This window comes from Eulemur rufifrons, chromosome 24 (assembly GCF_041146395.1).
Source record: "Eulemur rufifrons isolate Redbay chromosome 24, OSU_ERuf_1, whole genome shotgun sequence".
NCBI classification, from domain to species: domain Eukaryota; kingdom Metazoa; phylum Chordata; class Mammalia; order Primates; family Lemuridae; genus Eulemur; species Eulemur rufifrons.
Window position 1 is genome coordinate 8624890 of NC_091006.1, and position 20694 is coordinate 8645583.

At 54.8% G+C, this 20694-nt stretch overlaps 1 protein-coding gene across 10 annotated transcripts in view; it reads right to left on the reverse strand.

The window, feature by feature from the left end:
* The window catches only part of POU2F2 (POU class 2 homeobox 2), a 38541-nt gene extending 19669 nt beyond the window's left edge, over window positions 1-18872 (reverse strand). For 4 of the 10 annotated variants that reach the window (XM_069458493.1, XM_069458486.1, XM_069458492.1 and 1 more), the window contains exons 1-5: window positions 18810-18872; window positions 9627-9692; window positions 9462-9496; window positions 9272-9328; window positions 5908-6024 (exon numbers count right to left, since the gene is read on the reverse strand). In XM_069458493.1, the coding sequence (XP_069314594.1) occupies window positions 5908-6024; window positions 9272-9328; window positions 9462-9496; window positions 9627-9692; window positions 18810-18837 (303 nt within the window). In that variant the 5' untranslated portion in view covers window positions 18838-18872. Of the gene's footprint in view, window positions 1-5379; window positions 5668-5907; window positions 6091-9271; window positions 9329-9461; window positions 9497-9626; window positions 9693-18809 lie in introns of those variants that run through there. The other 6 variants (XM_069458485.1, XM_069458484.1, XM_069458487.1 and 3 more) reach the window with 5 other exon arrangements.
* Between the last annotated feature and the right edge of the window lie 1822 nt (window positions 18873-20694).

The window sequence follows — 20694 nt, forward strand, 5'->3', positions numbered from 1 at the left end:
GAATGTCTGATTCCTGGATACCTGATTGGCCCTCCATAAATGGTAGTTATTATTACTGAGTCATTTCTCTCTCAGGGCCTCAGTTTTCTTATCTGTAAAATGGGACTTACAATATTTAATTCTTTACTGGGCTGTCCTGGGGCCTGAGTAATATTATGATCCTGAAAGCATTTTGGAAATCACAGCATACCCTCAAAGATGAGCATTTGCTACCCTTGCCCCCTCACATCACCCCACTCAGCGGTGAGCTCTCAAGGGTGGGACCCCATCTGGCTATGGAGCCCATTCTCTTCTTGATGACTAACAACTTCCAGCTCCTGCCCCGACACCCTGCTGAGCTTCAGCCTCAAATATCCACCTGCCTACCTGGTGTCTCCACGTGGGTGATTAATAGACTCTTCAAACCCTTAACATGTCCAAAATGAAACTCTGGTTCCCTACCCCAGCTTCCAAAACACCCTGCTCTCCTCGTCGTCCCCAACTCAGGAGAACAGCTCATCCCCACCCAGTTGCTGAAGCCAAAATCTTTAGGAGTCATCCTTGACTGACCCAGTCTTTACAAAATAGCATCCAGGACCCCCACCATCACCCTCCTGGATGCCTGCAAGGACTCATCTCCCACCCTCATCTCCCACCCGGATGCCTGCAAGGACTTCCTGCTGGGCTCTTGTTTCTACCCCCAACCCCGCACAGAAGCCCGTTCTCCCCATGGCAGTGGCGAGAGGAGCTTGCTAAAGGGCGAATCAGGTCATGTCACCCCCCTGTTTAAAACCCTCCAACAGCTTCCCACCATACTAGAATATATTTCAAACCCCTGGCGCTGGTCTATGAGACCCTGCAAACCCCAGTCCTGCCTGCCTCTCCTTTCACTCTTACGTGTCTGCCCCTCGCCCGAGGGCCTCAGCCATACCACCTTCCTCTGTGTCCTGAACAAGTCAGGCCGGTTTCCACCTCAGGACCTTTGCACCTGCTGTCCCCTCTTCCTGAAATGCTCTTCCGCAGCTTCTTCCATGACTGACTCTTTCAGGCCTTGGCTCCCAGAGGCCACCTTCTCAGTAAACCTTTCCTAACCAAGCCACTAAGAGTGGCCTCCTCCCTTTCTGACACTGCCCTGTTTCATTTTCTTCATTACATTCACTCTGAAACTGCCTTGTTTTGCTGGTTTGTTTGTTTACTCTCTGTCTCCCTACCAGAGCATATGGTCCTCAAGGGCTGCCACCTCTGCCTGGTTCACAACTACCCCTCAGGCCATGAATGGGCACCTGGCATAAAAAGGTGCTCAATACATGTCAGTTGAATGAATAAATAACTGTAATTATTCCAGTCACTCCACTAGGGAAAGCTTGAAAGATGGGGTGGGGGAGGTGGCCATTCTCAGGTGGGCTCTTCTCTGTCCCCTGTCTCCCAGAGGTTGGCCCTGCCAAACGGAGCCCAGGAAGTCCTGGCAGTAGGGCAGACCACCACAAAACAGAAACCCATTTGGCAAGGAGAAAAAACACGTACTTATGGATTGTGTTATACGTCACATGCTACCTTATGCTAAAATTCCAGGACAGACAAGCAGCAGCAGACTCCAGGCGGGCGGTTTTGGCTGGCCTGGTACCCACTGCCCCTTCTTCAAGCAATTACCCACCCCCACTCTAGGTGGGGCTGACCCTGCCTTCTCAGGGGTGGGGGCATTGACTCAAAGCTGGCCAGCGGGTATGTTTTATCTCCCGGGGCAGGACAGCTGCAAGTCTGAAAACACTGGCACCCATGTTGCCTGTCCCAAGATGAAACAGGGAGACAGACCCCTGGAGATGGGCCTGATTTCCAGGCCAGGCCTTTTCAGTGGTCTGAGCTGAATGTTCTCTGTCCTCTTCAGCCCCCTGGAGCTGGGCTTTGCCCGACCCATATGCCCTCCCAGAGCATCCTCCCCTCTTCCACCACCGGCTCCCCCACCCCCAACTCCCGCCTCTGCTTTCTCACTTTGCACTTGCCATTCCCACTGCCTGGAAGCCCTTTCCGGGAAAACTCCTACTCATCTCCCCTTATGCAGATCCTGCCTCCTCCCCAAGCCTTCCTGATTCCCTCAGACAGGCAGTCACACTTCTTTTCCCATATTCACATCACAACCGGTAGGTTTCTCCCAGAAACCTTTATTCACTAGGTCCTACTGGCCTAAAAGATTTTGTCAAGCTTTATTTTCCATGGTCCTATTACAACAATAGGGATTTTTTTCCTATACTCTAATATAAAATGATGTTTTAACCATTAATGTAAGTTTTCAATCAATGCCTGTGCCTACCCCAGACATTCTGAAATACTCCCCTGGAGAGATGTCTTCCCTTCCCTTGATTGAAAAACTGCAGCAAAACATCCCTCATTGATTCAGTAAACATCCACATGGCCCCCTCGGTGGAAGGCATTGAGCCAGGCAACGGACAGACAAATTATGAAACTGTATTGTAATCACCCCTTCATCTGTACAAGCAAGGAAATGGCAGGGAAGGATCCTGCCAAACTGTTTAACTGGCATGAGTTCAGAAGTTGACATCAGAGGGATGGAAGGGGAACTTTTCCTCGGTACTTTATATAAGTTTCAAGTGATAGGTTAGGAGGGCTTTTCACTCTCTTTCCTGGGCTGCTTAGCATTTTTCAAGTGAAACATTTCTTAGTGGTTTGGAGATGTGCCTGTCTCACGACAAGACGACAAGACGGGGAGCCCCTCAGGGGGCAGGGACGGCTGTGATTCACTTTGAGTCTTCAGCTTTCCTGCCAGGGCCTGACATGCAGGAGGCCGGGAAATGTCTGTGAAATGATTGCAGCAGCAGAACTGAGCAGGCACGAGAAGTGGAACACAGGCTGTAGGGGAGCCGTTCAAGCTTGGGGGGCTGGGGAGGGCTGCAGCAGTGGCAGCTGGGGCAAGAGGAGCTGGTCCCCACTGCAGCCTGGGCCCAGCATGGGGCCTGGCACATAGCAGGTGCTGTTGGGGAAATGATGTCACAGGGCAACCCAGCCCGTGAGAAAGAATTCCCAGAAAACAAGTGTGGCTGGGCTTCCACTTGCTGAAGACAGACAGGGAAAGATCAGAGTTGAGGGAAGCTGGGGAGGGAGAAGCCAGAGGAAAGGACTTGGCAGGGAGGGGCTTAAGGAGATCTTGACAATCAGGGCCTGGGCTGGACAGCAGGTGGCAGAAGGTCAGCCTGCTGCTGCTAGGGTCCCCAGGGAGCTGGGGGGGGAGGTTGTTCTGGGGGTGCATTAACAGGAGTGTCTGCTGCCCACAGGGGCCAAGGGCTGGCTGGGTCTGCACTAGGCTGCCCTGTCCCTCTGCCCTCCCTCTAGTCTCTGTTCCTTAACTGGTATTTCCTGAGGCATATTCAGGCACAGCTGGAGCGAGGGAAGTCAACACAACTTCCTGCAGGTGTGGACTCTGGAGTTGGGGCTTAACAGATAAAGAGGAGCTGTCCAGGTAAAGGAAGGGAACAGGCCTCCAAGCAAAAAGGAGAACGAGAGCAGGGGCGCCAAGATGTGAACGAGCCCAGCCCCCGTGAGGAGCCCCGAGCCCTTGGCCTTGCTCACTGAAGGGCCTCGTGCTACACCTGCTGCGGGAGTCTCTTGTGGCCCGGGTGGGAGGGGCTGGAAACCACGTCCCTGTGAAGGATGGCTAAAGGCGGCAGCCACAGATCATGTGGTTAGAGCCTTGGGCTCGCAGGCTGGCTCTGCCACTCTTGCTTATGGCCTGAACTGGGGGAGGTCAGTCTGTCAGTCAGAGCCTCCGCCAGGAAGATTTGTGGGTTCAAAGAGGTCATCGTTGGCACAGTGCCCAGTATAGACTATAGTTACTGTTGCTGTGGAGAGCCAGGTATTGGGAGGCTGTGTCTGGAGGGGCCATCGTGGAGCAGTGGGCCCAGATTGCTCTGTCTCCACGGTGCCGAGCCCAGTGGCAGGGAGTTCTAAGGAGGCAGGTGTCAGCTCAGCATTAAGGAAAGTCCTAAATGGGAGCATCGGTCAATAATAGAATGGGCCCATCTGGAGGGGTGACTCTGTCAAGGGAACAGCCTCTCAGAGGCTGGACAACTCCCTTATGTAGACAACATCTGCCCTCAGGTGTTCTGTGCAAGAGGGTGGCTCGGGGGAGAGAAAAGCCATCTGTGGAGTCGTCACTGCGGGAAACTCTAGGCCAAGGGAAGTTAAACAGGACTTCTCAGGACCTTCCTCACCTCAGGACAGCACACACCACAGACTCAGATGCTTACTGAAACCAGACACGCAGCACAAATGGGTGTCGTGAGCAGGTGCGGACGGGGGTGGGCTGGAGGGAGTGGCCTGTCTGAAGGGGAAGCTGCTCAGCTCCTGCTCTGCTCCCCCTCCCATGAGGCTGTCCTCATGGGAAACCTCCTGGCCACTGTTACGGGCTGGGTTGTGTCCCCCAAAATGACATATGGAGGCCCCAACCCCTCATACCTGCAAACATGAACTTATTTGGAAATAGGATATTTGTAGATGTAATCAAGTGAAAATGAGGTCATTAAGACGGGCCCTAATTCAATGACTGGTGTCCCTACAAGAAAGGAAAGTTTGAATACAGAAACAGACACACATACAAAGGAGATGGCCATGTGACGATGGAGGCAGAGATCGCAGTGACTCATCTACAAGACACGGGACACCAAGGATTGCCGGCACCACCAGAAGCTAGAAACAGCACGACAGATTCTCCCCAGAGCCTCCAGGGAGAGTGCAGCCCTGCCGACACCTGGACTCATGGTCTGAGACAACACATTTCTATCGTTCTAAGCCACTCAGTTTGTGGTACTTTGTTATGGCAGCCCTAGGAAACTGAGACAGCCACTAATTCATGGTTAACTGTGCACGAGCCAACTCCAGCATGGCGAGAGAGGATGCAGCACTTCCTAAGTCATATATCATGGATGCTTTTTCTATTTATTTTTTTACTTGAATACACTTGTAACCCAAATGGACCCCTTTTCTGAAAGGAGCATCTTGTTAGATGAGCCGGGGGACATGACGTGGGGCACTAATTGTGATTCTCAGCCTTTTGTTTGTACCCACACAGGTACCGTTCGTGGGGGTGACTTGTGGTTTCCTCACCTATAAGTTAGGATAATGATGTCAACCTCCTAGGAAGCTGTGAACCCTCAGTGAGACGCACAGAAAGTGCTTAGCCTGGCACTCCATCAGGTGGAGGGTTAGCATGTGGGATATTCCTCCCTGGGAGCCTCACTTTACTCTGTAAGATGGGATGGCAACATCTCCTAAGGCTTCCTTCCTAGGGTTGCCGGGAACAGCCTGGCACATCCATGTGCCCCTCCCACACACCCACTGCTTGTGCACATCCTTTGCTGGAGCGAGTGCGGTCCCAGTGGCTGCCCTTACCTGTGCTGTGAGCTGGATGGGCTGGGACAAGGTGAGCTGTGGGGTCCCGGGGGGCTGGCTGGCAGGCTGTGGTGGCGGCAGGTCACCTCCCCCAGAGGAGGCTGAGGGCTGCGAGGTCGAGGAGGAGGCAGAGGAGGAGGAGGAAGAGGAGGAGGAGGAGGAGGCAGCGGCGGCGGCAGCGGCGTTAGCAGCAGCAGCGGCACTGGACTGCTGCACAGCGGCCGCCAGGAGCTGGGCCTGCGCTTGCTGCAGGAGGAGCTGCTGCTGAGCCGGCATCAGCGCTGTGAGCTGTGGGGGGTTGGGGGGAGACAGCAGGGGCCAGAGCAGGGGAGGAGCAGAAAAGGCAGAGAGGCGTTAGTGTCTGAGCCAAGCAGGTGAGGGGACAAGTCTTCCTGGAGGACAGGAGGGCAAGAGGCAGGCGTGAGAGAGTGGCCATGTCCTTGGTGGGATACCTCATCCACTAGCCCTACAACCGATGGGAGGTGGCTGGTTTGTGCCCCTCGTCCTCGCCCTTCCCCAGGTACTTACCCCAGCTAGCTGGCTGCCTGTCAACATGAGTTGGGCCTGGGGCAGATGAGGCTGAGCCGGCTGGGGGGGCGGGGGTGCTGCAGGGGCTGAGTCGCCACTGGGGTCTTCAGCCTTGATCTGGGGAGGAGAGAGGCAGGGTCCGGGACCCCAGAATGTTAAGTGGAGGCCAGAGAGAATGCCCACCTGAAAACCAAAGAGAGGGCACGTGTGTGGCAATGGCAGCCTCAGGTTGGCACAGGAGGAGCAGACTGGGGTACAGAGGTGAGGCTGTGGATCGTGGCCCTGCACTGACCAGCTGGGGCCTCAGACCACTCCTCTGGTCTCAGTTTCCTCATCAATAAGACAGGGTTAACACACTACCTGCACCCAAACTCCCTACAAGAGAGGTCACCTTTGGAGAGTGCTTTTGCCCTCCTGGGAGTCAGTTTCCCCCTCTGCAAATGGAAGAGTGCCATTGGGCACCTGGGAGGTCAAACAAGGGGATCCTGGGTCCTATACCCCTCATCTGTGTCAGCCAGGTGGAGTCTTACTCCATTTGTCCCATGAGCCGGATGGGTTGGGACAAGGTGAGCTGTGGGGTCCCAGGCAGCTGGCTGGCAGGCTGTGGTTAGAAGAAAAGGCCTTAGGGTATTAAAACCACTGCCTTGGAACCCAGGTCACTAACTCAAATGCTTATAGAGACAGGCAGACAGAACAAATGGGTGACAGGGAGAGGGTAAATGGGGGCGGGCTGTCCTACTAGTCACTAAAACAAAAACGCTGGCAGGACAAGCAGAACACAGCATATGTCCTGTGCTGTGGACAGGCCAGATGTGGCCCAGGTGCTGCCAGGCTTCAGCCTCTGCCCCCAGGGTCTGCCGAGCCCCTCTGCATCTCTCTGAGTACGGTGTGGACTCACGTTGCATCATACCCATAGAACAGACCGGCACAGAGCCATTCTGGCCTTCTTCCTCTCCTAGATAAAAAGCCAGTCACCAAGCTGGGCACGTTGGCATGTCTACAGCCCCAGCTACTCAGGAGGCTGAGGCAGGAGGATTGCTTGAGCCCAGGAGGTTGCAATTGCAGTGAGCTACAATGACACCACTGCACTCTAGCACAGGCAACAGAGATCCTATCTCAAAAAAAGAAAGAAAGAAGAAAAAAAAAAAGCCAGAAAGCAGCGGCTGTTGGGTGAAAGTCCTGCTGGGCAAAGCACATGTGTGGGGGCAGGAGGTGTGCTTTGATGGATCACGTACTCTCTGCCCCAGAGCAGACATTGGGATCATCCTTTGGCCTGATACCCCAACACCATTTTGGAAAAGGAGATACAGAGAAGGAAAGCAACTTGTGCAAGGTGACACAGCAGGTTGGCGGGGGTGGGGGGGTGCATTTGGAATGCAGACAGAGAAGAACACAGGCCAGGGAAAGGCCAGATAATAGACTGAGTGGCATGTACCAAATTATGGGACACAAGTGTCAGACAGTTTAAGGGCTACAGGGATGCAGTGTGAAATGACACTGGCTCTCACAAGTCAGGGCAATGTCTACCCCCGGCAGGGGCAGTGGGGCCCTCTGGAAGGCCGGTCCTGCTCTGCTTCTTAATGTGGTACTGGTGACATGGGTATGCTCGGTTTGTGAATGTGCACAGCATCAAACACTGAGCATCTGTGTGTGTTCTGATGTATGTCATATTTGAATATAAAGTTTTTAAACTATAACATTGAATGCCATGGCGAGAACACTCTTCCTTTTTTGGTGCCTTTTCATTCTTTCTAGTTATCTTAAGAAAGCCTTGGTTTGGTGCTAGGATGTCTTTAACTTCTCTCCAATATTGGCTAATCACTTCCTTTAATAAACAGAGAACAGGCCTCGGGTCTAGACCCTTCGGCACGTAAGAGACTCTGGGTAAATTTTAATAATCATTGCATTTATTTCCATGGCAAGTGATTCTGGTTTTCCATTCATGAAATTTCCATTTAAAAAACATTTATTTAAGCTGTTGAAAAAGCGAGCCGGTTCATGAGTGGGTAATTGGTGAAGCTGATTGATGGGTACCTAGGGGTTTATTTTCATTATACTCTTCTCTCTATTTTTGTATCTGCTTCACATTTTCCATAATAAAGTGTTTTTAGAAATTGAGCCAATTAGCAAAATTATTATGTAAATAATCATCCACAGTGGTGCGTGGATACATCTGAGACCGCGTCGGGAGCCCATGAATCATGGCAGTTAGGGAAAGACTGACACAGAAGAGGTGGAGGGAGGCTGAGCAGCAAAGGCCAGAGAAACAGGCGAGGTGTGGATGGAGCCCAGGTCCGGGAAGGGGAGAAAGACCCCTTCATTCCCTCGGCCCCACTGGCTTTCCCAAGAGAAGGAAGGCTGTGGCAGGGCAAGATCTGATTCCGCTGAGGAGGGACAGAGTAGGGGCAGCGGACACATGCTCCACTCTGAGGGCTAAGGCAAGAGTGAAGCCTGAGGTCAGAGGGTCGAGGGGGTGGAGATCCAGAGCCCTTCTCCCTCGGGCCCTGTGCAAAGCGCTCAGTACAGAGGAGAAGACACCTGCTCACAAAGCACTTTGTCCTCCCACTGAGGCATCAGGGCACACCAGATTTCGTGACCTCCGGGGCCATCCAATCTGACTGCCCCCTCCCCCCAACCAATGTTAGAGAAGAGGAAACTGAGAAGCCCAGAGAGGGGAAGTGACTTTCCCATGGTCACAGAGCAAGGCTGCAGCAGGGTGGGGAGCGGTTCCTAGCCTCCCACCCCACCCCTCGGCGACCATTGGTCAGGGTCAGGGTCTGGCTCCTGCCCCCTCTGCCCCCACCATCAGTGCCACCTTCCAGCCTCTGGGCCTGCCCGCTGCCCTGACCAGGCTGGAGGGCAGAGACCTGGGCCCAGGAAACTCCAGAAAGCCAGCAGTGCTTAGCAGGGGCCCCATCTGGATCTGGAATTTGCACCCTTTGGCTGCTTCCGGCCTCCCTATCATCCCCTCCTCCTGCATCCCGCAGCTGTCCTCACTAGGTCTGCCGATCCCCCTCACCTCAGCTCACCCCTAAATGTATGTGTTGGGGGGCAGGGAGTGGCGCAGGCCCCTGTTGGGTCAGGGAAGTCGGGATGGGGGCGGGGCCCTTGGCTTCCTGTTGTTCATCACCCTGGGGCTGTGGGGGGGATTTCCCTGGCCACCCCCACCCCCTAGGGAAGGGGAAGGAGCCTGGGTGAGTCACAGGCTTGGGGCGGGAGCCCGAGGGTGAGAAGGGGCTGGAGGAACCTTGTCACCAAGGTACCAGGGCTTGGTGCTCCCTCAGGCCCTGGGGCTGTGGCAGGCCTGCCCAGGACCCTCTCCCAAGCACCCCGTCCTTCCCTGGCTGTTTTGACAGGTGCTTACCTTGGTGCTGGGGCCAGTTGGGGACACGGAGAACGGGGAGGTCTTATTCTGAGGGTTCTGCAAAGAGAAAGTAGGTGCAGGGCGATGAGAATAGTGCAGTGAAGCAGCTTCTGACCCCCTGGCCCTCCTGGCACAGCCCCTCCACTCCCTTCTTCTCCTCCTGCCCCTTCCATATCCACTCCCTCCTGACCTGATGGTTAGTGTCTGGTCCATTTCTTTCGGTGTCTGCAAAGAGAGGGAAAGGATGTGTTGTCGTCAACCACCCCCACCACACCTGTCCCCTCCCTGCTGTCTTCCCACCTGCCCCTCTTCCCCTGCCCACGGTCACCCCTGCCCCCACTCCCCTCCCACCCACCTGTATGCTCTGACGGGGAGTCCAGACCTTGCTTCTCGGCCTCCAGGGGCTTAGACATTCTTATTTCTGGGGACAGAGGAGGGATGGAAGTAGGGTGAGGGAGGGGAAGCCGGAAGGGCTCTCAGGCCCCCCTCCGCCACACCCTTGCCTTTCCCCAAATCCCCTCCGCCCCCACCCCCCTGCCACCTTGGAAGTGTCTCTTTCCGAGAGACGTGCCCTCTGCTCTAGGCCTCTGCCCTTCTCCAGCAGGATGAGGGGGGCCCTCGGGCCCTGAGGGATCTTGCCTTATCCTTTCAGTCCTCCAGAAAGTGGCACAGTGGGTGTCACCCACCATGAGGCCCTGAGGCAGGAGGTAGAAGGTGGTCATGAGAAGGTGTCAGCTGCCCAGGAGGGGGCTGGTGATGTTCCAGCGGAGCGAGTGCAACCTTGGGCCTCCTCTACAGGCGGCCGCCGAAGCTCCCCATCCTGCCCTACCAGGTTTCGAGTGAGACATGTTTTCCACTCTGAGTGGGGCCTGGGGGATGTGATGGGGCTGCAGCATCCCCAGAGGAGGGAGCTGTCAGATCTCTGAGTGTGATTCAGCTGCCCGCTGGCCCCCTCCCTGGCCCACCACTTTCCCCGTCCACACCTCACTCCCACCTGGCCTTCCTGCTTGCTCAATGCACGGGCCCAGCAGCCCCACCCTGATCCTCTCTGACCCCAACCCCAGCCGGCCCTACCTCTGACTCTGTCTTCCAGTCTAACCCTAGACCTCACCCCGGACTTCAGCCTTGGGCCCCAGCTGCACCTCACATCTGCCCCTACAATACAGTCCTGTTCCATAGTTCCCTAGACCCAGGAAATGAAAGGAGGTAGCCCAGGGAAGGCAGCAAGCAGCAAGCTGGGCACCAGAGGACGCAAACCAGTGAACAAACGCCTGTCCTCAGAGCACTCCGGTACTGATCACAGAAAGGTGAGTGCTCACCAATACCAGGCACTGAGCCAGATGTGACTCAGAGCTCACATTAGTGGTTGGTGCTAATATCACCCCGTTTTACAGAGGAGGAAAATGAAGCTCTGAGAGGGAAAGTCACCTCCCCAAGAGCACAGTGGGACAGCAGAGGTGCCCTGACTGGACCCCAGATGTTTGTGACTCCAGAGCTCCACTTTGGTCTAATGGCCCAGTCCTGGCTTCTACCCATTTCATATCCAAAATTACCCCCTGCCCAAGCTCATCCTGATGCCACCTCCAACCCTTCCTAGTCTTAGATCCCAGAACAAATGTAGGCTTCACCTGACCACCGGACCCATTCTTAGTCCCCTTACTCACCCTGAATCCCAGCTTGTACCCAGATGGTCCAAGTCCTTCATCTGACCTTAACTCCCAACTGTCCTGAGACCTTATTCATGACACTTCTTCTGACCCTAAACTCTCCTCCACAACTCACTCCAAAATCCCCATGTAAACTGTGACTCCAGCCCTACCAAAGGGAGCTGTCCAACTCTGGCGTGCTCTGCTCCAAGATATTTAAAGAAAGCCAGCTAAAATGAGGGATGGGAAGAGCTCAGCCACTGGGAAAAAAAAAAAAAAGGCTAGGAATTTTGCAATTGAGGATTACTTGACATGAATCACTGCTTGTGTTTTAAATTCCTAATTAAAAAGTCAGGTCGCTGTCGCAGTGGCTCACCCCTGTAATCCCAGCCCTCTGGGAGATCAAGGTGGGAGGATCGATTAAGCCCAGGAATTTGAGACCAGCTTGAGCAAGAGTGAGACCCTGTCTCTATTAAAAATAGAAAAAAAATAGCCGGGCATGGTGGCGTGTACCTGTAGTCCAAGCTACTCAAGAGGCTGAGGCAGGAGGATCACCTGAGCCCAGGAGTTTGAGGTTGCAGTGAGCTAGGCTGGCACCGCAGCCCTCTAGCCCAGGCAAGAGAGTAAGACTCTGTCTCAAAACATAAAGAATAAATTAAAAAAAATAAAAAGTCAGGCCAGGCGCAGTGGCTCACGCCTGTAATCCTAGCACTCTGGGAGGCCGAGATGGGTGGATCGTTTCAGCTCAAGAGTTTGAGACCAGCCTGAGCAAGAGAGAGACCCCCTCTCTACTAAAAAAAAATAGAAAGAAATTAGCTGGACAACTAAAAATATATAGAAAAATTAGCCGGGCATGGTGGCACACGCCTGTAGTCCCAGCTACTCAGGAGGCTGAGGCAGTAGGATCACCTGAGCCCAGGAGTTTGAGGTTGCTGTGAGCTGACGCCACGGCACTCTAGCCAGGGCAACAGAGTGAGACACTGTCTCAAAAAAAATAAAATAAAATAAAAAAATAAACATAAAAAGTCAGGTCAGATGTTGCTGGTGGGAACATAAATTGATATAAGCAGTATTCAGAAAACTGAATAATGAACCCCACAATTCAGTTATGATACAGCATGTCCACTCCTGGGCATCCACCCAAGAGACACACACGTGCTGCCCACCAAAGGTCATGGCTTTCCACAATGGCCCCAAAGTGGAAACAACCCAAAGGCCCATCAACAGGTGAATGGATAAACAAAATGTGATACGTCCATACAGTGACAAAGAACATAGTCCTGCTTCACATGCGTCACTGAATCTCACAGGCGTGAGCCTGAGTGAAAGAAGCCAAACATCAAGGCAGACATACAGTTATGACTCCAATTACGTGAAGTTCAAAAACAGGCAGGCCGGTATCAGATGATCAAGGTCAGATTAGTGAGTACCTTTGGGGGTTGCTGAATGGGAAGGGTAGAAGGGCATGAGGAGTTCCGGCTAGAAAGGATCTGTTTGGTAGTTACTATATGTATGTAAAAGCTGAGGGTGGGGTGCTCAAGCCTGTAATCCCAGCAGAGGCAGAGCAGGGAGGATGCGAGATCAAGACCAGCCTGGGCAACATAGCCATTTATACAAAAAAAATTCACTGAAGCTCCACATTTAAAATTTGAGCACTTTACTGTAGATACACTATGTTTTAACCAAAAACAAAAATATTTAAAGCTAAAAAAAAAAAAAAAAACCTGCACATAATCTTATTAAAGCACAGGCCGCTGAGGATAGGGCTGGGGAACAGGTACCCAGGACACTACTGGAGCTCAGGTCCTGTTTCGGCGCACTGGGGATGGGACACTGAATGGCTAATGATCATGGGAGAGTCAGAAAGACAGAAAGGGAGCTGGTGACAAGGCCTCTCCTGACTCGGGGGCAGCAAAGGCAGAAATCCTGCCTGATCCTAGCTCTAACTTACCCAGACCTTATCCCTACTCCAAGCAACCAAGAACCCATCCCAGCCCTAAATCTCACCCCTCCAGTGTCCCTAAAACTCCAGCCTCCTCCCCAGACCCTCCCTGCAGCCAGGCTCCACACTGCCCCAGGTCAATCCTTCCTACACCCAACTCTCCCTGGCTCTACACCCTTCCATGGCTCCTGAGCCTGGCCTTCTGGGTGTGGCCCGTCACCCTCCACTTCTCCTCTCTTGCCATTTGTGCACCCTGCCCTTCAACCGTGTCTTGTAGCGCATCTCCCTCGTCTCAGGGGTTCTGCTTGATGGGGAGCCCAGGCCTTGCAGGCTCTGACTCCCCACCTAACTGGCGAACGCCTCTCCTGCCCACAGATCAGGCAGCCTCTGCCCTCACTTCCACCCCAGAAAGTCCACACTCACCCATGGCCTCTGCTATGGGCAGAGTTGTGTCCCTACCAAATTTGTATGTTGAAGTCCTAAGCCCTGGTACCTCAGAATATGACCATTTGGAGAGAGGGTCTTCGGAGAGGTAATTAAGGTAAAATGAGGTGTTTAGGGTGGGCACCTATCCAATCTGACTGTCGTCCTTATGAGAACTGGGAATTAGGACACAGGAACAGGCCGGGCGTGGTGGCTCATACCCGTAATCCTAGCACTCTGGGAGGTCGAGGCTGGTGGATCGTTTGAGCTCAGGAGTTCAAGACCAGCCTGAGCAAGAGAAAGACCCCATCTCTACTAAAAATAAAAAGAAATTATATGGACAACTAAAAATATATATAGAAAAAAATTAGCTGGGCATGGTGGCGCATGCCTGTAGTCCCAGCTACTCAGGAGGCTGAGGCAGGAGGATTGCTTGAGCCCAAGAGTCTGAGGTTGCTATGAGCTAGGCTGACATCACGGCACTCTAGCCTAGGCAACAGAGTGAGACTCTGTCTCAAAAAATAAATAAATAAATAAATAAAGGACACAGGAACAGAAGGAAGGCCATATGCGGACACAGGAGAAGACAGCCAACTACAAGCCAAGGAGCGAGGCCTCCAAAGAAACCACCCCTGACACCCTGGCTCTGACTTCTAGCCTCCAGAACTTCAAGAAAACAAGTTTCTGTTGTTTCAGCCACGCAGTTTGTGGTACTTTGTTATGGCAGCCCTAGCAGGCAAATACGGCCTCCCACGGCTCCTGCCCCCCAACCCCCACCACGGTCCCAGCCCTGAGCCCCCAGGGCTGTAGCTGTCTGTGTCCAGGTTCCTTCCCCGCCAGACCAGGGGGACGGGCCTGGTCTGACTCATCGCTGGGTCCCCGGAGTCACCTGCTCGGTACAGGGTATAACTATCTGCTGGATGTCCCTTCCTGAAGCTCTCTCTATCTCTCTCTAGTTCCGGCCCCCCCACCCCCGTCCTGCTGCCTCCCTGCCATTTAACACACGTTTTCTGGGGCCTCGGTGTGGGCCGGTCCCTCTGCCTGGAACGCTGCTCCCCACCTGCCCACCTGGCGACCGCCTACTCATTACTCAAGACCCAGCACAGGCTCTGTCCCCTATGAAGCCACCACCCTGATGCCCCAGCTCGGTTGGGTCAGAGGTCTCTCCCCAGCTCTCTCTGCCCCAGCACCTCCCCCGGCACTGTCCTAGGGATTGAGGGTAGCCAGCTGGGCCCCAGTATGTCTCCGCTATCAGACTGGGAACTCCTCAAGGGCAGGTGTGATTGTGGGCCCCCAACAGTGCCCAGCAGAGGATGTGAGGGTCAGTGGACAACAGTGACCCCTCCCTCCTCCAGACCTCTGCCTCTGCTCCTCTCCCACCTGGTGGACCCTTTCCTTCTCCACCAGCAAACTCCTGCTCCTCTTTAAGGCCCAGCTCAGACATTACCTCCTCTGTGAAGTCCTCCCTGACTCCCTGGGCAGTCAGTGTCTCTCTTGTCTGAGCTCTGCCACCCCTGCACCGCCCTCCATTGACTCTGACCACCCAGGGTGGCCCCATCCCCACCCATTCCTGGAGGGCCCAGGCTAGAGTCATCGACGCACAGGCCTCAGATGATGTTTTTGGAATGAATGAATGCATGAGAGACTTCCCCGACTGACCAGGGCTCAATTCTACCCCAAACAAGCCCCTATCTCTGCTGTCACCCAGCACCTCAACCCTCAGCTCCCGTCCCCAAGTAAACCCAACTTAAACCTTTAACATAAGGCTTCCTCTGCAGGGATAGAGGCTGGAGAGGCAGAAGCAGTTTGAGGGGAAATTTCCACCATTCAGTTACCCTTATTCTCCCTAATTCTCCCAACCACTCCCACACGAGCCCGTGCTCTCCCCACCCGGTGCTCCACTGGGCCACAGCAAATAGCCAAGTGCTGCCCTGGCCCAGGTCTCTCGCTCCTTCCTCTTCCCCTATCAGACCTCAACCTGAGAAAAGGGTCAAATCATTCCCACCAACGATGAATAGGGGGGCTCCGTTTTCACCCTGGATCAAAAGCCAAGCGATGATGGACTCCAGGGCACTGGCAGCCGTGGACTTGGAGGGTCCATCCAAAGGCTCTGCCTCAGCCTCGGCCCAGGCAGGGATGCCCCACGTCCACCTCTCAACTCTACAGAAACATTGACATTCTGATTTCAATGGCACAGGGTGCGACCTGGGCACCTAGATTTTTCAAAGACCCTCCAGGTGATTCTAATGTGAAACAGGCCCTGGCACCTTCAGAAGCCCCTCTCAAAGCTTCGTTTGCACAGAAAAGTTGGCTGGTTATTTATGGTCAGCTCCACTGCCCAGCCCAGGTAGTGTGTAACTTTTTTGAGAAACCAGCAGAGAAAAGCAATGCATAACCCTACCAGGCCCCTTGGAGCTGTGTTGCCCCTTGAATCCCACCATCCTCGGGAGAGACCCACCCAGGGCTGCCCAGGCCCTAAGCTCACACTCACTTGCCCCACTGCCCCAGGTCTGGGACCCTGGGACTCTGGGTCCCCTCCGTCCTCCCCTCCCCACCCTCCCCGGACTTTCACTTCTCCTCTGCATTTCCCCCAGCCAGTTTTAGCAGACTTAGGCCAGCTTCTCGTTAGCACTTACTGAAAATGAGGCTAAATATAGAGGGCCCAAGGACTGCCCCTCACCCCTCCTGGCCCGCTTGGCCTGTCCCCTGGGTCCTTGCCTCCACACCCACCTCAATCAAGGCTGTGGCCTGGGAGCCCCTGTGGGCAGGTTGGTGCTGCCGGGAACCTCTGTGGGCCCAGCTGGCCCAGTCCCGGCCTCCCCAGGAGCAACACCTCACACCCCCCCACCAGCCCCACAGCTGTCCCTGGGTGGCCTCAAGGGAGTGAACACTTCTGAGCTGTCAGGAGGGAGGGATGGAGATACGGGCAGCAGACACAACAAGAGAGGTGGCCCCACAGCTGTGCTGACAACAGGCAAAAGCACCCACACCACAGCCACAGCCAGGCAGGGGCCTCGCCAACACACACAACAAACAGGTATGCCAGATTCCAGACAGGAATATACACAGGTTTGCAGATAAAGACACATGCCCAGACATGACACCACAAGTAGATATGCAAAGCACACACCCAGACGTGTGTACGTACACATGCACTTACACTCTCACACCGAAGGACACACAGCCAGCCAACTGGCCGGATACACACACATGTGCACACACTCACACAGCCAGAGTAACACACAGATGCATACAGACATCCCCACAGTCTCTCACAGACCCGGATGTGTGTGTACACACACACACACACACTTACACACACCCTCACACCCAGTCATGCCCAGTCAGCCAGATGGACACACCCAGATATGCACACACCCTCACACCCCAGTCATGCACAGACACACAGATACACACAGATGTGCACACACTCCCACATCCAGAGTCACACAGATGTGCACACACTCCCACACCCACAGTCATGCACAGACACACACAGATGTGCACACTCCCACACCCAGAGTCACACACACAGATGCACACAGATGTGCACATACTCCCACACCCAGAGTTGCACACACAGATGCACACAGATGTGCACACACTCCCACATCCAGAGTCACACAGATGTGCACACTCCCACACCCAGAGTCATGCACAGACACACACAGATGTGCACACTCCCACACCCAGAGTTGCACACACAGATGCACATAGATGTGCACACACTCCCACACCCAGAGTCACACATACAGACACATACAGATGTGCACACACGCTCACACCCAGAGTCACCTCATCCTGGCAGCTGGCCAGGGCAGACCCCTGAACCCAGTTCACAGGTGTGGAGCCCAAGACCAGCCAAGGTAAGTGATCTGTTCAAGGCCACACAAGGTATTAATTCATGTCCAGGCAGGGAAAACCCAGGCAGGTCCTCCCAGGCAGGGCTATTCTATGAGAAATCCCAAGTAAAAGGTCTAACCTACTGCCCAGTACCCACAAAGTCCCCATCCGACCCCAGACAGGGACAAGTCAGTGGTGGAGCAGACACCATGCATGTGCAGACACCCTGGATCTCTGTGTCTATGCTGCACGGGCACACACATATACACAGTTGCACATACGGTCGCCTCAATAAGTACACATATGCCATCCTACAAATAGTCTTCCTCCTATGCCAACCCCCTCCTCACCTCCTCTGCCTTGCTTACACCCACTCACCCTTCACATCCTAGCTCAGATATCCCCCTCATCCAGGAGGCCCTCCCTGACACCCCACCAACTAAATCCCACATGTCTTCTGGGCTCCCACAATCTCCTATATTTCCCCCAGCCCCTCTGCCTGATCCGTCATCCCAAACCTGAACACTCTGTGCTGTCCGTGGTCACAGGTCTGTCTTCTCCATGGATCTGGGGGCTCCAGGAGGGCAGACTTGAAGCTGTCTTTTTCAGTTATATTTCTAACGCCCAGCACAAAACTGCTCAATGAATATATTAATACGTTGATGGAGGACACAAGGATGCCCAGACACACAGACACACATAGGCTAGCATATGCCAAACCCAGACGTGTGCCCACAGTCACACCTATCCATCCACAGGTGAACCGTCATGAAGGGTCGAGTGCTCACACGTCCAGGCCCCGCACTAAGCACGTTACACACATCACCTCATTACGGCTGCTGTCCACACTGCCAAAAGATGCTTGTTGCCATGCAGAGATATACACGTTATACCAACAACTATAAATCACCTTGTACAGTGCCCACTGCCTGGCACACAACGCTCACTCAGTCAACTGCCATTTGGTGGAGGAGGCATTTAATAAGCATACTATCAAACACATAATGAAATTTCCAGTGGTGATAAGTGCCGTGAAGAAAAGATAAAGCAGGGTGAGAGGACTCAGAGTGACAGGATCAGTGCCAGTTTGGGTGGGGAGGTCAGGGAAGGCCGCCCTGAGGAGGTGACATCTGAGGCGAATGAAGTGGGGAAGTGAGCCAAGAGCCCAGGGCCAAGGCTACCCCCAGGATGCCACACACAACAGCCCCCTCCCCTCACTCATACACAAGCAGACAGCAGTCACTCTCAGAGGACTCAGAATTACCGCACACACAGACACACATCCATACACACTCAAAAGGAGAATGACATCCTCCAAGTCCAGCAACTTGGCATCCAACCCCTTTGCAGCCCCCACCCAAGGATCACCCATGTCACCCATCTCACTGGTTCCCCATATAAGGGCCCACGACCAACACCTGGCTCCATCCCTCTTTCCCCAGACAACAAAGATGGGGAGAAGACACTGGAAGCTTCAGTGTCTGATTTGGAAGAGGAGGGCAAGGAGGAACTGGGGCAGGGGGACCCAGCATAGGAGAGGGGAGTTGCTAGAGGACAGAGCAGAGGGACAATGAAGACAGCTGAGGAGGAGGGGCAGGGAGGGCCAGCAGAGGTGGCATAGCAGAACAAACCCAAATGTGCAGCCTGTCCTCCTGATCAGTGGCGCAGGCACCAGCCCCCTTACCTGGAGCCCCCATGCTGGAGTGAACCATGCTGCCCGCCCCGCCAGGGCTGGGGGAACAACTGTGTCATCTCCCCGCCCTCTCTGGGGGCTGAGCCCTCCCTGCCGGAAGTCACTCAGGGAGGAAACCACAGGGCCGGTCCGCCCCCTTCAATTTTAGTATATGTGCTGCCCAAGCGAGCAGGAGTCCGCCCCCTTCAAAAGGGAAAATACCCAGGAGGCCTGCAGACCCACCCCAGCAACCCGGCGGATCCCAAATCATGTATGTTTGTTAGGAGGGTGGGAGTTAGTGGGGTAGAGGACAAGCAAGCTGGACGATCTTACTCCTACAGCCTCCGCCCCAGGAGGTGCCTGCAACAGTTGCTCCTGCCCTTCTGCCACTCCCATGGGGGCAAACAGATATGGAACAGGGCATGTGGGTCTGGGAGAGAAGGCGAGCCCAGACCAGTAACAACAATAAAACACCAGCTAACATCTTATTGGAGGGAGGGCTTTCCCAATGTCCAGCCCTGCACTTCACACTTGACAGGTGTCATCTCCAGAGGTGGGCACTGTTATTTGCCCTATTTTACAGACCAAAAGACTGAGGATCAGAGAAGTGAGAGGTGGCTTTCCCAAGGAAAACTTGAAGCCAAAAAGCACGGCGCGTTGGGGAGGACCAAGTTCGCACCTGTCTGCAGGTGAGGTGTCCAGGGCCACCACTGGGAGGAAGCGGTGCCCGTGGGAAGTGGCAGTGCGGGCGGGGTAGCAAGAAGTCCGTCAGGGATCACATGCGGGAGCCCGAGGATGCTCTGGTAGAGGGGAGCCCCGGTCCCCGGGCTGCCGCCGGCTAGCCCTTCGTACTGCGGCGCTCCCAGCCCAGCGCGTCCCTCCGCGCCCGCCAGAGGGCGGCAGCTCCCAGCTAATGGGCCGGAGGGCGGGGCCGGCTGCGGAGGATGGAGCCCCTCCCTCCGCTCCCCTCTCCGACCCCCCTCGTCCCCGCCCCCACCCCGCCCCTGCGCGCACACCTGCGAGGGTCACACAAAGGCGCAGGACTCTCCGCGCACAGCGGCTCAGACAAAGGCGCGCCCGAGCGCGCTGTCCTCTTCCTCCTCTCGGCGCCCGGGGTCCGAGGCTGCGGGGCCGCCTGGAGCCTCCAAACAGCCGCCTGCCTGTCCCCGGCGGTCGGGCCCCACGCTGGGGGGCCCCCAAACCACACGCGCGCTCACGGACGCCTGGACTCAACCGGACACACGCATACGCTCAAGTATTTCTACACATGGGCCCCAGTACTTCACACACACACACACACACACACACGCGCGTGCACGCAGACTCACGTGAACACCTCTCTGCTTGCCCCAACACCAACTCTCCCTAATGACGATGGGCACCCCCTATACAGATACCCCTCTGCTCCCTGAGGTGCACCCGTGGGACAATGGCACATCCACACATATGTGCCCAGGCATGCTTCCTGGCCATTTGTACCCACACTCACACATAGAGCATAACATAGAACTACATTAGTGACCTCCCCAGTCCGCACATGGGCCCTGTGCACCCAGACACGCCCAGGCACCGGGCTCCACAGGAATGACCTGCACTTCTCACATGCACACACAGAGGGGACAGTTTCCAGGCATCTACACTCCGCAACATCCCGTATCGTAAAGGCCATTTCACAGAGGAGATCCACAGGCCACACAGCCACTGGCTGCAGGGTTTCTGTTTGAGGGTCTTCCCAACAGCAGTCTGGTGGCAGTGGGGTACTGGAGCCTCATCTTAAAGTTGCATTTGCCCCATAAGCTCTGTTTTCATTTAGGATTTATGTTTTGGGGGGCTTCGAAATGGGGGTCCTAGGACATTATGGGGGGGCCAAAACCCCACCAGCCATCCCTATACTGCA